General features: G+C 39.0%; 1 protein-coding gene across 1 annotated transcript; it reads left to right on the forward strand.

Moving 5' to 3' along the window:
- Positions 1 to 15,741: 15,741 nt before the first annotated feature.
- LOC139419292 (probable serine/threonine-protein kinase fhkB) lies at positions 15,742 to 16,439 on the forward strand. Its single transcript, XM_071169241.1, has 2 exons — positions 15,742 to 15,800; positions 16,007 to 16,439. Exons 1-2 carry the CDS (start codon positions 15,742 to 15,744, stop codon positions 16,437 to 16,439), a joined length of 492 nt encoding a protein of 163 aa, XP_071025342.1.
- Positions 16,440 to 16,647: the final 208 nt, after the last annotated feature.

Consider the following 16,647-nt stretch of genomic DNA (forward strand, 5'->3'; position numbering starts at 1 on the left):
GGCTGGGTTTCCCTTTGTAGTCCATAATAGTTTACATGCCTTGCCATATCCGACGAATGTCAAAGCCGGTGTAGTAGGATTCAATCTTAATCCTGAATTGACGCGTTGCCTGTTTGATGGTTTGTCTGAGAGAGTTGCGGGATTTCTTATAAGCGTCTGTATTAGTGTCCCACTCCTTGATACCGGCAGCTCTAGCCTTTAGCCCGGTGTGGATGTTGCCTGCAATCCATGGCTTCTGGTTGGGATATTTACGTGCGGTCACTGTGGGGACGACATCGTCGATACACTTTTTGATTATGGCGATGACTGAGGTGGTATACTACTCAATACCATTGGATGTCCAGAACAAATTCCATTCTGTGCTAGAAAAACAGTCCTATAGCTTAGCATTCCTGTCATCTGACCACTTCCGTATTGAGCGAGTCACTGGTACTTCCTGCTTTAGTTTTTGCTTGTACGCAGGAATCTGGAGGGTAGAATTATGGTCAGATTTGCCAAATGGAGGGCGAGGGAGAGCTTTGTATGCATCTCGGTAATGGCTGGAACGGAATCAATTTAATGGTGTCGAACACATCAAACACATGGCTTCCATGTGGCCTTAATCTATGGGTTTCACATGACTGGGCATATATGTGTTGGACACAGATCCCTTAAAAATGAAATGTTTGATAACATTCCATTATATCCTTTCCAGACGTTATTATGAGCCAGCCTCCTCCCTGCCACTTCCTATTGTGTAGACTGTGAACTGCTTGTGCTAATAGTGAGAACCACCTTTGAACGTTGTAGCCTTCATCCTATATTAGATTAAAAATATATATATTTACTTAAATGGGTACTTAATTAAATGTTACACAGATAGGATTCAATGTTGAGATACAATTAGCTGCAACAATTTTCAAGAAATTATAAAATAGTTTGACTTTGTTTGTAAGCTTTCAAATGACATTAAACAACCAAAATCAATATTTTCAGTAATGAAGACATAAGTCTCAAGTCAAGTGGGGTGTGTAAAATAGGTGAACTTTGAAAAAGTCACTATGTGACCACTTCTACATTGGGAAACTTATGAAAGGTTTTGTTTAAATCAAATTTGGGTGCAGCCAGAAAGTGATTTAATTCAAGGAAAACGACCATATAAAATCCAATAATAACTTTTATAAATGTTAATGCATAAGTACTACATTTCATTATCGGTGATAATGTTTAAACATTTGCAAACATTTATAAACATTGTAAACATTACAAATCATACCACTTATTACATTTATAATAATATATACAACATTTCTAAGTATTTATAGTAGTGGTAAACATGTACTGTATAAGCATAATGGCTTATCGTGAAAATTACAAAGTGTTTCCAAAGAATCATTGTCGCTTGAGATTTGATACTGAGATTTGAATAGATTTCACTGCTATTACTTTCTGAGGCATGGCAAAAAAACTGGCTATTCCAGTTTCTATTTATCTGAAGAAGGAAGAGTCCCGATCTAGATTATTTAGTATAAAAGGTGTGCCGGAAAACATTGTATGCATTCCTGAGTACTACCTTGACTTACTTATAGACGTACTCACCATACAACCAGCGTAAGGGTAGTTTGGATTCAAAGGGTATTGTGACGTAGGCATTAGGAAATGTTTAGGTCCTATAACAGACCCTCACATTTAGGATAAAATCAACAGTTTCACAGATTGAATCTCAATAAATAAATACACTGATCAAAAATATCAATGTAATGTCTAGTCGTACCAATACCAAGTGTTGGTCCCATATTTCATGAGCTGGAATAAAAGATCCCGAAAATATCCCATATGCACAAAAAACACACTTCTCTCAAATGTTGTGCACAAATGTGTTTATATCCCTGTTAGTGAGCATTTCTCTTTTACCAAGATAATCTACTCACCTGATAGGTGTGACAAATCAGCAAGCAGTGTGATTATTAGACAGTGTGATTATTGTACAGGTGGACCTTGTGCTAGGGAAAATAAAAGGCCACTTTAAAATGTTTTATTGTCAAACAACACAATTTCTCAAGTTTTGAGGTAGCATACAGTTGGCATGCTGACTGCAGGAATGTGACACCAGAGCTGTTGCCAAATAATTGAATGTACATTTCTCTACCATAAGCCCCCTCCAACGTCTTTTTAGAAAATTTGTCAGTACATCCAACCGTCTTCACAACCACAGACCGCGTGTATGGTTGTTGTGTGGGTGAACGGTTGGCGATGACTGAGGTGGTATACTACTCAATACCATTGGATGTCCAGAACAAATTCCATTCTGTGCTAGCAAAACAGTCCTATAGCGTAGCATCCCTGTCATCTGACCACTTCCGTATTGAGCGAGTCACTGGTACTTCCTGCTTTAGTTTTTGCTTGTTCGCAGGAATCAGGAGGGTAGAATTATGGTCAGATTTGCCAAATGGAGGGCGAGGGAGAGCTTTGTATGCATCTCGGTAATGGCTGGAACGGAATCAATTGAATGGTGTCGAACACATCAAACACATGGCTTCCATTTGGCCTTAATCTATGGGTTTCACATGACTGGGCATATATACATGTGTTGGACACAGATCCCTTAAAAATGGAATGTTTGATAACATTCCATTATATCCTTTCCAGACGTTATTATGAGCCAGCCTCCTCCCTGCCACTTCCTATTGTGTAGACTGCGAACTGCTTGTGCTAATAGTGAGAACCACCTTTGAACGTTGTAGCCTTCATCCTATATTAGATTAAAAATATATATATATTTAATTAAATGTTATACAGATATGATTCAATATTGAGATACATTTAGCTGCAACAATTTAAGAAATTATAAAATAGTTTGACTTTGTTTGTAAGCTTTCAAATGACATTAAACAACCAAAATCAATATTTCCAGTAATGAAGACATAAGTCTCATGTCAAGGTGGGGTGTGTAAAATAGGTGAACTTTGAAACAGTCACTATGTGACCACTTCTACCATGGGCAAACTTATGAAAGGTTTTGTTTAAATCAAAAGGGGTGTAGCCAGAAAGTGATTTAATTCATGTAAAACGACCATATAAAATCCAATAATAACTTTTACAAATGTTAATGCATAAGTACTACATTTCATTATCGGTGATAATGTTTAAACATTTGCAAACATTTATAAACATTGTAAACATTACAAATCATATTCACTTGTTACATTTACAATAATATATACAACATTTCTAAGTATTTATAGTAGTGGTAAACATGTACTGTATAAGCATAATGGCTTATCATGAAAATACAAAGTGTTTCAAAATAATCATTGTTGCTTGAGATTTCATACCGAGATTTGAACAGATTTCACTGCTATTACTTTCTGAGGCATGGCAAAAAACTGGCTATTCCAGTTTCTATTTATCTTAAGAAGGAAGAGTCCCGATCTATATTATTTAGTATAAAAGGTGTGCCGGAAAACATTGTATGCATTCCTGAGCACTACCTTGAGTTACTTATAGACATACTCACCAGACAACCAGCGTAAGAGTAGGTTGGATTCAAAGGGTATTGTGACGTAGGCATTAGGAAATGTTTAGGTCCTATAACAGACCCTCCCATTTAGGATAAAATCAACAGTTTCACAGATTGAATCTCAATAAATAAATACACTGATCAAAAATATCAATGTAATGTCTAGTGGTACCAATACCAAGTGTTGGTCCCATGTTTCATGAGCTGGAATAAAAGATCCCGAAAATATCCCATATGCACAAAAAACATACTTCTCTCAAATGTTGTGCACAAATGTGTTTATATCCCTGTTAGTGAGCATTTCTCTTTTACCAAGATAATCTACTCACCTGATAGGTGTGACAAATCAGCAAGCTGATCAAACAGCGTGATTATTGCACAGGTGGACCTTGTGCTAACAACATAATTTCTCAAATTTTGAGGTAGCATGCAATTGGCATGCTGACTGCAGGAATGTCCACCAGAGCTGTTGCCAAATAATTGAATGTACATTTCTCTTCCATAAGCCACCTCCAATGTCTTTTTAGAGAATTTGTCAGTACATTCAACCGGCTTCACAACTACAGACCACGTGTATGGTCGTTGTGTGGGTGGCAGTGGGGTTATTGTATGGGCAGGCATAAACTACGGACAATAAACACGACTGCATTTTATCAATGGCAATTTGAATGCACAGAGAATACGTGATGAGATCCTGAGGCCCATTGTCATGCCATTCATCCGGCACCATTACCTCATGTTTCAGCATGATAATGCACAGCCCCATTTTGCAAGGATTTGTACACAATTCCTGGAAGCTGAAAATTTCCCAGTTCTTCCATGGCCTGTAGACTCACCGGACATGTAACCCATTGAGCTTGTTTGGGATGCTCTGATCTACGCCCTTACCAATTTCTAAGGTATCTGTGATCAACAGATGCATATCTGTATTCCCAGTCATGTCAAATCCATAGATTAGGGCCTAATGAATGTATTTCAATGAACTGATTTCCTTATATAAACTGTAACTCAGTAAAATCTTTGAAATTGTTGCATGTTGCATTCATCTTTTCGTTCAGTCTAAATAACTAACTAAATAAATTATATAATATCAGATGTTGTACCTTTTTAATTGCAGATTAACCACACAGTAGTTCACAAATATTTGAAAGTCAATTATTGTCCATGAGCAGGGTAAATCTGGTTTGTTGAGACCAGCCCAGCCTTCTGTCCTGAATTATCATTTTCCACCTTCTTTGTTTCCCTCTTTCTCAGGACTACCATGTCTGATGACTCCTTGCTGTCCCGAGTTTACCTGGTCGTTCTGCTGCTCCAGTTTCAACTGTTCTGCCTGCGGCTCTGGAACCTTCAACTGTTCACCGGACGTGCTACCTGTCCCAGACCTTTTCAAATCTCTAGAGACAGTAGGAGTGGTAGAGATAGTCTGAATGATCGGCTATGAAAAGCCAACTGACATTTACTCCTGAGGTCCTGACCTGTTGCACCCTCGACAACCACTGTGATTATTATTATTTGACCCCGCTGGTCATCCATGAACATTTGAATGTCTTGGCCATGTTCTGTTATAATCTCCACCCGGCACAGTTAGAAGAGAACTGGCCACACCTCGTAGGCTGGTTGCTCTCTATGTTTCTGCCTAGGTTCTGACCTTTTCAGGGAGTTTTTCCTAGCCACCATGCTTCTACACCTGCATTGCTTGCTGTTTGGGGTTTTATGCTGGGTTTCTGTACAGCACTTTGTGACATCAGTGTTAAGGTTTTCTTCTGGTGAAGGAGAGGAGGAACAAAATGCAGCGTGGTTATTTTGATTAATCTTTAATTAAAGATAAACACAAACAATACAAAACAATAAACATAACTTGAAACCCTAACAGCCTATACTGGCGCAAACAAACACAGAGACAGGAGCAATCACCCACGAAACACTCAAAGAATATGGCTGCCTAAATATGGTTCCCAATCAGAGACAATGATAAACACCTGCCTCTGATTGAGAACAACTCCAGGCCACCATAAACTTTTCTAGACAACCCCACTATACCACAATCCAAATACCTACAAAAACCCCAAGACAAAACACACCACATAATAAACCCATGTCACACCCTGGCCTAACCAAAATAATAAAGAAAACACAAAATACTAAGAACAGGGCGTGACAATCAGCTTATGTAAAAAGGGCTTTGTAAATAAATGTGATTGATTGATCATCATATTTATTTCCAATCTGGGTGGTTTGAGCCCTGAAAGCTGATTGTCTGAAAGCCGTGGTGCAAAATGAGACGTCCAGAATAAGAGCGATCCTCAGAATGGATTTTTGCACCACGGAGAACACACTGAGAAAAAAGACAGGTGTCACAATATTGAGGAAGCATTTTCATATTTTTTCACATAGTCCACACCTGTTATCTACAAAGCATGTGACAAATACACTTGATTTGATTTGAACTGTAACTTTAGCAGACTGCATACATGCCCACGACAATGATAGGAAACGGCAGTTTTACATAAAAGGCTAATACTACTACATTATTGTTAGGGTTGGAATCTATTCCATTCAAAGTCAGTTGGATATAAGAATTGAACATGAAATGCAGTTTATTAAACCAGTGTGTACCCAGTGGTTCGTATTTATTTCCTAAATGTTTTTCCAATCTGGGTGGTTTGAGCCCTGAATGCTGATTGTCTGAAAGCCGTGGTATATCTGACCGCATACCTTGGGCATGACAAAACATCTATTTTTTCTAATTATGTTGCTAACCAGTTAATAATAGGGATAAGCAATAGGGAACCTTAGGGGTTGGTGGTATATGGCCAATATACCACGGCTAAGGGCTGTATCCAGGCACTCAGCGTTGCGTCATGCATAAGAACAGCCTTTAGCTGTGGTATATCGGCCATATACCACACCCCCTCAGGCCTTATTGCTTAATTGGGTTCAGCTCACACTTTTCCCTCCCATTTATGCAGATTAGTTTGTGGTCACAATTCAAATAGTAAATTAAATATAGCCTGTACATCACACGGTATTGGGGTGCTACACTATTTCAATATTTTTCACAGGTCCCTTATTTTCACATTTCCATCTTGTTAAATAGTAACCCTGGTTATCGGCACAGCAGACCATTTGATTTGCTATTAAATAGTTTGATGTGCAACCTGGAGTTAACATTTAAGATAATCAATGCTTCTATTAACAAAAAACTCAAATCTGTGCCTTTTTCAAACAATTTTGTTAGGCTACATTGTATCACACAGGCGAGAAAGTCGATACACTGTCTTCCTTTCACTTCACCGTGAGAACCACACGTTTTTCAAGTTTTGCACTGAATCCACACATTTTTTCTGGTGTTCCTAAATTCTGTACGATAGGCTGTACTCGAGATTTAGGGTTTCACAGTGAGCAGTGCTAACAATTGGAATGTCCTTAACAATTATTTCATAAATTAACTGTGTTTTCTGAAGGTTTGTTTTACAAATAAAGTTTAGGCTACAGTACATGTCATTGGAGTGCTATTTCATTTTTCGTTTAACTGTTTTGCATTTTACATCCCTTTGATGGACTCAAATACCTTTAGTTAAATGAAACATCTTATTTTGGGTACAAATATTCCAATATTTGCTGCCATCTTTGCTGCAATTTGGAATAACTACCGTATTTACCTATTCTGGACCAAACTGTAGGTATATATTCTTCACAGGTTCATTGCATATCGTGATGAGTGTGAATGTGCTCGTTGAGATGCTAGGTGCAGTGTCCAACTGATGGTGTTAAAATAGCAGAGACCGCGCTGTTGAACTTTGTGCTGACTCTGTAACTGTCCGTCGTCCTGAAACAACATGTGCACTGTTTTAATGTGGTGCTACCAGAGGTTAACGTTAATATTACAGTGCTTCTCCCTATAGTTAGCCTTCAACATGTCAAAGTTGAAGTGCATTGTAGTTGCATTTCCCATTATTGTAATCTTGCTGCTTCTGATTTTTTTGTTTTTGAGGACTTCATCACAAGTTGAGCAAACCTTTGGCCAACTAAAATGTATTTGCATTTGATCATGATGTGTAGGTCATGTAATAGTAACAAGCTAAATTTGCTTTGTGAACTTTACGTAACAGATTTGGCTTTTGTCTTCATAAACTTTAACTCACGTATCCTATTATTGGGTAATCTAGCCCAGTTTATCAACAGAGATACAGGTAACTGACAAAATCAAGGAAACACTAAATGAGGGACACAACGTATATTGGAAGCAGGAGAAGGATTCAGGTGTCTCTGTTATGGTGTGTGGTGCATTTCCCTGCATAGTTTAGGTCCACTCAACCCCTTACAGGGCCAATAACTACACATCCATTCTGAGTGATCACCTTCAACCTCTGCTGAAGCAGTTCCATCCTGGTGGGAAGGGTCTCTTCCAGGATGAAAATGCCCCCATCATCAGGGCAAAGTGGTCACTGTATGGTTGTATGAAAATTAAAGCGATGTAAATCATATGCCATCGCCGTCTTAGTCACCAGATCTCAACACAATTGAAATACTTATTATCCCTAATTTATTAAAGTTTCCTTTATTTTGGCAGCTGTGACCAGAAGTTAGGTGATATAGTTTCCTATATAATACATGCAGGTGTGGTTTTATGATATTTAATTACCCAATATGTGTTATATGTAATTACACATACAGTACCAGTCAAGTTTGGACACACATACTCATTCCAGGTTTATTCTTATTTTTTTACTATTTTCTACTTTGTAGAATAATAGTGTAGACATCCAGACTTTGAAATAACACCTATGGAATCATCTAGTAACCAAAAAAGTGTTAAACATATCAAAACATTTTTGAAATTGCTCAGTGCAAGAGCGATTCTTCAAAGTAGCCACCCTTTGCCTTGATGACATATTTGCACACTCTGTAGATTTCACAGTTGTAAAATAACAACAATGTTTACCTACACTGTAATTACAGTGTACCTGACTTTGTATCACCCATCCAAAATCTACAACTACAGGTGCCAGTGCTCAGTCCTTAGACCCATCCTAAAATAATCACGCTTGATGAGTCAGGTGAGAGAGTAGATAAGGTGACACATTCTGCTACCCATAATAGAGAAGCATTTAATGACTCAATAACCCTTAGATCTCTGACTGCACTCTCTCTATTCATCTCTCCATATACCAACAGGTATATCTAATGCATCAATCAGCATGGCAGTCTGTCCATAAATATATCCACCAAGGAGGTTACAACATGTATTTTCTCAATCTCAATCTCACCAACTAAATCCCGCCAAAATTAATTGTCAGCAATTGTTTTAAAAGTAATTTCACAAGATTTTTTCACCTCACCTGCAAATTCTTTGTAAAACATGTTTTACTTTGTCACTGTTAATAATTCATTTGTTATAATTTGTGCAAATAAAACTACATAGAATCTTTAGAGCAGTGTGAAGTGATACAGTCCACTCTGTGCTCAATCTACCTCTGTTTTCTCTCCATCTGCCTTCTTCTGTGACTTTCTCTGTGTCTTGTCTGTTGCTGTCCGAGGTACGTCTTTGTTGCTGTCTCCTTCGTCTATTCTTGTGGCCTGTTCTTCTGGAATCCTGTTCTTCTATTGCTGTGTTTTTATTTAGTTTTTATTTATTATTTAATCTTCATTTAACTTGAGTTGAGTCAGTTAACCTGTCTGGGAACGGAGTTCCGCTAACATAGTCTTATTTAGAATGTCGGCCTACCCCGGCCAAACGCAGACGACACCGGGCCAATTGTGCACCACCCTATGGGACTCCTAATCACGGCTGGATGTGATTCAGCCTGGATTCGAACCAGGTACTGTAGTGACCCCTCTTGCACTCGGGAGCCTCGATGTGTTGTGTCTCTCTCCATCATATCCTACTTTTCAGTTGCTGAATCTGTGTTTTGTCTGGTGTCTATCTCAATCATCCACTCTTCAGCTGCTGTTTCTGGGTTCTTTTCTGGTGTGTCTCTAGTTTAGCAATCCAAAACGGTCAAGGGGATACTTGGGTAGCTTAACTTGTTTTGAGCCTGTGTCGGGGTCACCTAAATCATCCACTTCCCTACCAGTTTCTCCTGGCTGCTGCTGTTCTAAGGGATCTACTGGCCTTCTGTTCTCTTTGTTCTCCTCTTTGGAGACGTAGCGAGGTAAAGTTGCATGGTGTTTTTAATAAAAAAATGACTGTGTACTGACACGACCAGGGTAACTCAGCTGTAAAGAAATGCAAGTGTCAGCACAACATGACAGATAATAATCTATATAGCCCCTAGTCTACATGAATATTAAAATACATGAGCCCCAAAAATACCTGTGAAATGGAATAAGTTATAAGATGCATTTAATTTAGCCAGTGCTACCAGCTGATGTGATATTCTTATACTAAATAACATTTAAGGACACATACCTTGAGGACACATAACTTAATATTAAGGGCCATTGTATTTTCAATATTTTGTTCACCCAAGTTCAGAGTGATTCATCGAAATGTTGGTTATTTATCAGGTTTTTTAACAATTGAATTGTCTGATGTCGGTTGAATTATTTCAATTCCACTTAGTAGACGTTTTTTCTTCAGTGAGCTCAATGTGCAGTTTCTCTAGAGCGAAATCAGATCAAGCCCAAACTGTGAGATGCAGTAGGGAGTTGTAGCTTCCAACAGGCCAATATTCTAAATAGTTTAGCACAGAAAACGTGGTAAATAACTACAATGACCATAATCCATTAAGTGCCTACTTGTACAGTCGATGGGTATAATGAAGAGATGCTCAAGAATCTTGCTTCGCCTCTTTCTCTCTGGTGTGGGGCAGACATGGAGAGGGTGAGAGATGAGAGACAGAAGAAAGCACACCGAAAGGGAAGGGCAGCAGTTGCCTCGTGAGGTATCTCCACCTGAAAATACACGATCTAACTTAAGTGATTGCTAGTTGGTATTCAGCAGTTATAAAAGCATGCCTTATTTACTTTGAAGAACTAGTAAAAGAGTGATTTTGTCAGACAGCATACGCAGCAGATCTATAGAGATGAGATGATGACTTGGAATGAAATAATAAAGTCATCAAATAAAACACATGTAATATGGAGTGGGAACAAAATTCAACCTGCCACAATCAACAGCCTGATCAACTCTATGCGAATGAGATGTGTCGCGCTGCCTGAGGCAAATTGTGGTCAAACCAGACACTGGTTTTCTGATCCACGCCCTTAACCTTTTTTCAAAGGTATCTGTGACCAACAGATGCATATCTGTATTTCAAGTCATGTGCAATTATCAGTGACTCGAGGTAAAACCGGTAGGGCAAATAATTTCAATACCTCTTATGTAATTGGACAATTTAACAAAAACAAAAGATAGGAGGATGGCACTGATGATGTCTTTAGACAGTGGGTTAGGGTAGATGGATTTTACGGGGTGGAGGAATGTTTAGGAATGTTCTCATCTATAAAAAGGGCCTAACAACACACATTGAAGCCACCCAACCAGTTGAAAAGCAATTGCAATATTAAGGCTGCTAATACAGTCTGAGATTCATATTGAGTATACCTGCCTTCTCCTGTCATACGGGCATTATCAATCGTGAGGTGATAGATAGAGAAGAAGCTGTACTTTCGGACCTATATACCTGGTTGACGATCACCTTGTGAATCTTTGGAAGTACAATTTCAAGTGGACTTCATTTATTTATTTCAAGAAGTTCAGGTGAGTGGAAATGGGCATGCAAGATACTGAATTTAGTAAAAGAATGCTAGGATTTGTTTTATGATTTAGATTTTATAGCATTACTTTATAAAGTTATTTATCATTATCCCCCAAAAAATGTATCTGCAAACTTTATACACACATGTAGCGAAACAAAAATAAGAGTTGAGTGAGAAATAACAAACATTCTTAAATATCAAGACGGTTCATGATGTTGTCATCAAAATAGGTATTTGACAGAATACCAGAAGGTTAGAAGGTTACCAAGTCAGTTCAATAATGTACATCAGACGGTAATAGGATTTTATTATACAGTGCCTTCAGAAAGTAGTCATACCCCTTGACTTATTCCACATGTTGTTGTGTTACACCCATCTACACACAATACTCCATAATTACAAAATGAAAACTCTGTTTTTAAGAAATGTTTGATAATTTACTGAAAAGGAAAAACAAAAACTCATTGACATAAGTATTGACAACCCTGAGTCAATACGTCTTAGAATCTGTATTTCTGGGTAAGTCTGTACACCTGGAATGTACAATATTGGAAATGTACAATATTTATGTAAGTCTTGCCGTAGATTTTCAAGAACATTTAAGTCAAAACTGTAACTAGGCTGCACAGGAACATTACATTTCGTCTTAGTAAGAAACACTAGTGTATATTTTGCCTTGTGTTTTAGGTAATTGTCCTGCTGAAAGGTGAATTTTCCTCCCTGTGTCTGTTGGAAAGCTGACTGAACAAGGTTTTCCTCTAGGATTTTGCCTGTGCTTAGCTGTATTCCATTTATTTTTATCCTACAAACTCTCTAGTCCTAGCCAATGACAAGCATACCCATACCGTGAAGTCGCCACTGTTCTTGCAGCATCCTATTAAACGTGTCTAAAAGGTTATTATCTTCTGTGAGTATGGCAACCATGTTCTGTGTATGTTTGATGTGGCGTTCATGGAATATTCTCCTAACCCTCAGACAACTGAACACAGGAATGTTCTTGCAACGTTCTCATATAATGTGTCTAGAACATAGGGCCTCCCAGGTGGAGCCGTGGTCTAGGGCACTGCATCACAGCACTAGCTGTGTCACCAGCGACTCTGGGTTCGCGCCGGCTGCAACTGGAAGGTCCGTGAGGCGACGCACAATTGGCCTAGCGTCGTCCGGGTTTGGGAGGGTTTGGCCGCTAGGGATATCCTTGTCTCATCGCGCACCATCGACTCCTGTGGTGGGCTGGGTGCAGTGCATGCTAACCAAGGTCGCCAGGTGCACGGTGTTTCCTCCGACACATTGGTGCGGCTGGCTTCCGGGTTGGATGCGCGCTGTGTTAAGAAGCAGTGCGGCTTGGTTGGGTTGTGTTTCGGAGGACGCATGACTTTCGACCTTCATCTCTCCCGAGCCCGTACGGGAGTTGTAGCGATGAGACAAGATAGTAACTACTAATAATTGGATACTATGAAATTGGGGAGAAAAAGGGGGTAAATTAAAAAAATTAAAAACGTGTCTAGAACGTTAATATCGTATAGTCTGAGAACATGGCAACGCTGTTCTGTGTGTGTTTGGTGGGACGTTGGTGGAATATTCTCCGAACCCTCAGAAAACTGGACATGAATGTTCTTGCAATGTCCCATGAAACGTGTCTAAAACTTTGATATATTATATTCAGAGAACATTTGAACCACATTCTAGTTCTGCTAGACATTTTAAGGGAACGTTCTCCTAACTTTAACACCAAGACATGCTAAAAAGGCTCTCAGAGGGTTTTTGCTAACATAGATGGAATATTCCCTAGAATATCCCCTAACTAACTGAGATTTGGAAACTCAAATATGTGACTATAAAATCGTGCTGTACTTGCATGAGAGGCAAAATAACAGTTGTTATTTGTGGTTAAAACACAGGTTGTTTTTTCCCCAATGAAATGTGGCACAAGCGGCAGTTGGCTCCTTTATTAGGGTGGATGGGCTCATAGTAATGGCTGGAACGGAATCAATGGAATGGTATCGAACACATCAAACACATCGCCCCAGGGTTTATATCGGAAATAATTTGATTGTGTAAAGTAACACAGTCACAGAAGGTGATTCACTGCTCTAAGGAATAGCATTCCAGGGGGAGGGACAAGGTGTTTACCTTCGGTCTCCAAGCCTTTTCAAAATGGATTCCTCCCAATGTGTTCTCCAATCCCATAAATCATTTTAGAAAAAGGCTCAGTGCAGTTATTCACGCAAGGGGAGGGTGCTAGTGTATTGAAACGTTTTGAGAAAAAAGGATTACTTCTTAAACAAAATATTTTTCTCTGAGCAATTGTATTAGTAGTATTATTATTATATAATCTTCAAAAAATACTATGCCTTAGTATTTGTGTTATTTATTTATACAGTCTTTTCGGGTCATCTTTATCAATGGTGCAAATAATTTCCGTTATGACAGTATGTGAATTATGGAATGAAAGATTTGATATCTCAGGGTATCGACAACCATTGGGGTGAGTGTGTAAACATATCCACTTGCCAAAATGTACATATATTGTACGAGGCAGAATATCAAATTACAGTTCCAACATTTATATGTAGAAAACTTGATATCATCTTTCTCTCTTAGGTGGTGGAGATATGGCTACAATCAAGATGAGATGCAGAGCTACACTGCTCTGCCTAACAGGTGAGAAATGAAAGCAGAACATGTTCAACTTCTGTGAGATTAAATAGTTCCTGATGTTCATATGAGAATATGTCTTACAAAAAACATAGTGTAAAAAAATATAGATTATCAAATCGTTAAAATTCCAGCGCAATCAAAAACGTGATTTTCCTGTGTTTTATATATATATTTCCACAATATGAGGTTGGAACAATACTGTGAAACTGTGAATGACTTTTTTGTAATTATTGCAGTACCAAAGACTCAAACAGCAGAAGGTGCGCATGAACTAGGATGAATAGCAATTAGCATGGTTAATGATAAATGGCTATGGCTCCTGTCTCAAGACCCATTAACTCTTGAAGCTAGGGGGCACTATTTTTATGTTTGGAAAAATAACGTTCCCAAAGTAAACGGCCTATTTCTCAGGACCAGATGCTAGAATATGCATATAATTGACAGATTAGGATAGAAAACACTAAAGTTTCCAAAACTGTCAAAATATTGTCTGTGAGTATAACAGAACTGATATCGCAGGCGAACCCCTGATAAAAATCAAACCAGGAAGTGGCTTCTATTTTGAAAACTCCATGTTACATAGCCTTCCATTGCTCCATTTAAAGGGATATCAACCAGATTCCTTTTCCTATTGCTTCCTCAAGGTGTCAACAGTCTTCAGACATAGTTTCAGGCTTTTATTTTGAAAAATGAGCCAGAACGATAACATCGCGTCAAGTGGTCACATGAGTTTTGCTCGCGCAACAGAGTTTGGAGGTATTGCTTTTCCCTCTCCTACTGTGAAAGAGATTTGCAGTTGATATATTACCGATTATATATTTTAAAAACAACCTGAGGATTGATTATAAAAAATCCTGTGGATTTCTGAACATAATACTCCAAACAAACGGAGGTATTTTGGATATAAAAATTATTTTTATGGAACAAAAGGAACATTTGTTGTGTAACTGGGAGTCTCGTGAGTGAAAACATCCGAAGATCATCAAAGGTAAACGATTAATTTGATTGCTTTTCTGATTTTCGTGATCAAGCTACCTGATGCTAAGTGTATTTAATGTTTTGTCATGCGATCGATAAACTTACACAAACGCTTGGGTTGCTTTCGCTGTAAAGCATAATTTCAAAATCTGAGATGACAGGTGGATTAACAAAAGGCTAAACTGTGTTTTGCAATATTGCACTTGTGATTTCATGAATATGAATATTTTTTGTAATATTATTTGACTGAGGCGCTATGCGATTCAGCGGTTGCTGATGACAATTATCCCGCTTAAGGGATGGGTAGCGTCAAGAAGTTTTAAGCTAGAGAAGTATTTTTGGATGGGCTGCGTCTCAATCGACCGCGTCCGCTGATATCGGCCTTTCACATCTGCGGTGAAAGGTGGCAGAGCTACAGAGCATAAAACATTCCAAAAATATTCTAAAAAATAAACTCTGTAGCGTCAGAATGGTTTACAAACTATTGAACCCTCTATGAAAAGGTGAGTCTCTCATAAACACATACATGTCGACTGTTTTGCTCTAGGACACCACCAATCCTCACAAGACTCAACTGAAGGCAAGCCCGGTAGCAGTTAAAACAAGTTATGGATGTTTGTATGGAAGTAGTTCAGTGTCAAAAGAAGGGGTTAAATACGTTGTTTTTTTTAAAGACATTTTTTCCTGATCTTTCGTATTTCTCTCAGATATAGGACAGACACTTCAAATGCCCCCTTAAATGTGCTGGGGATGATAAAACAACTATGAAAATAACAATGATAATGTCGATTCCATCAACAGTACTTACGGCAACAACAATCTTGACAACTGTGTCAGCACAATCAACCACAGCTGAGCCCACAACAACAACAGCTGCTCCCACAACAACCATAGCCGCAACAATGACGACTACAGCTGCTCCCACAACAACCACGCTGTGGGTACGAAAAGAAGAGCTGAGGCAAGAAAAAACAAAGCTGCACCCACAACAACCACAGCTGCGGATACGACGAGAAGAGAAGTCACAAAAAAAAACACAGCTGCCCCCACAACATCACCAGCTGCAAGAACAACAACATCACAGGGAACAACGACCAGAACCATGCCATCAACAAACAATCACAGCCGTCCCAACAACAACAAAAGCTGTTCCCAAAAAACCCATAGATGCACCCACAACAACCACAGTGTCTCCCACAACAACCACAGTGTCCCCCACAACAACTGCAGCAGCTCCAACAACAGCTTCCCCTACAACAACCACATCTGTTCCCACAACAACCACAGATTCTCCTACAGCAACCACAGCTGTGGCTACAACAACCAAATTCATCCCTACAATAACCACATCTGCCCCCTCAACAACCACAGATACACCCAAAACAACAACTTTTTCTCCCAAGAAGGCTACAGCAGCTCCCACAACCATAGCAGCTTCCCCTACAACAACCAAAGTCGTACCCACAACAACCACAACAACACCCACAACAACACCAATGACATCTACACCTACGGCTTCAACAAGCACAGATGTGGCTACAAAAACAACAGCTTCTCCCATAACAACAACAACTATTCCTACAACAACCACAGTTGCTGAAACAACAAAAGATGTGGCAACAACAACCGAAGCCCTGGCCACAACAACCACAACTGCTCCAACAGCAATCACAGATTCACCCACAACAACTACAGCCATCTCAACAACAACAGCTGTTCACCAAACAACCACAGAAACACTGATGACATACACAGCTGCAGCTTTGACAAGTACAGCTGTCGCTACAAAAAGCACAGCCACACATTCA

This window comes from Oncorhynchus clarkii, chromosome 10 (assembly GCF_045791955.1).
Source record: "Oncorhynchus clarkii lewisi isolate Uvic-CL-2024 chromosome 10, UVic_Ocla_1.0, whole genome shotgun sequence".
NCBI classification, from domain to species: Eukaryota; Metazoa; Chordata; class Actinopteri; order Salmoniformes; family Salmonidae; genus Oncorhynchus; species Oncorhynchus clarkii.

Excerpts from the sequence above, each read along its gene's own strand:
- LOC139419292 (XM_071169241.1), top strand. The coding sequence starts at position 15,742 with ATGACGACTACAGCTGCTCCCACAACAACCACGCTGTGGGTACGAAAA. Across the intron at positions 15,801-16,006 it reads GTACGAAAAGAAGAGCTGAG|ATGCACCCACAACAACCACA; the intron begins GCAAGAAAAAAC and ends AAAAACCCATAG.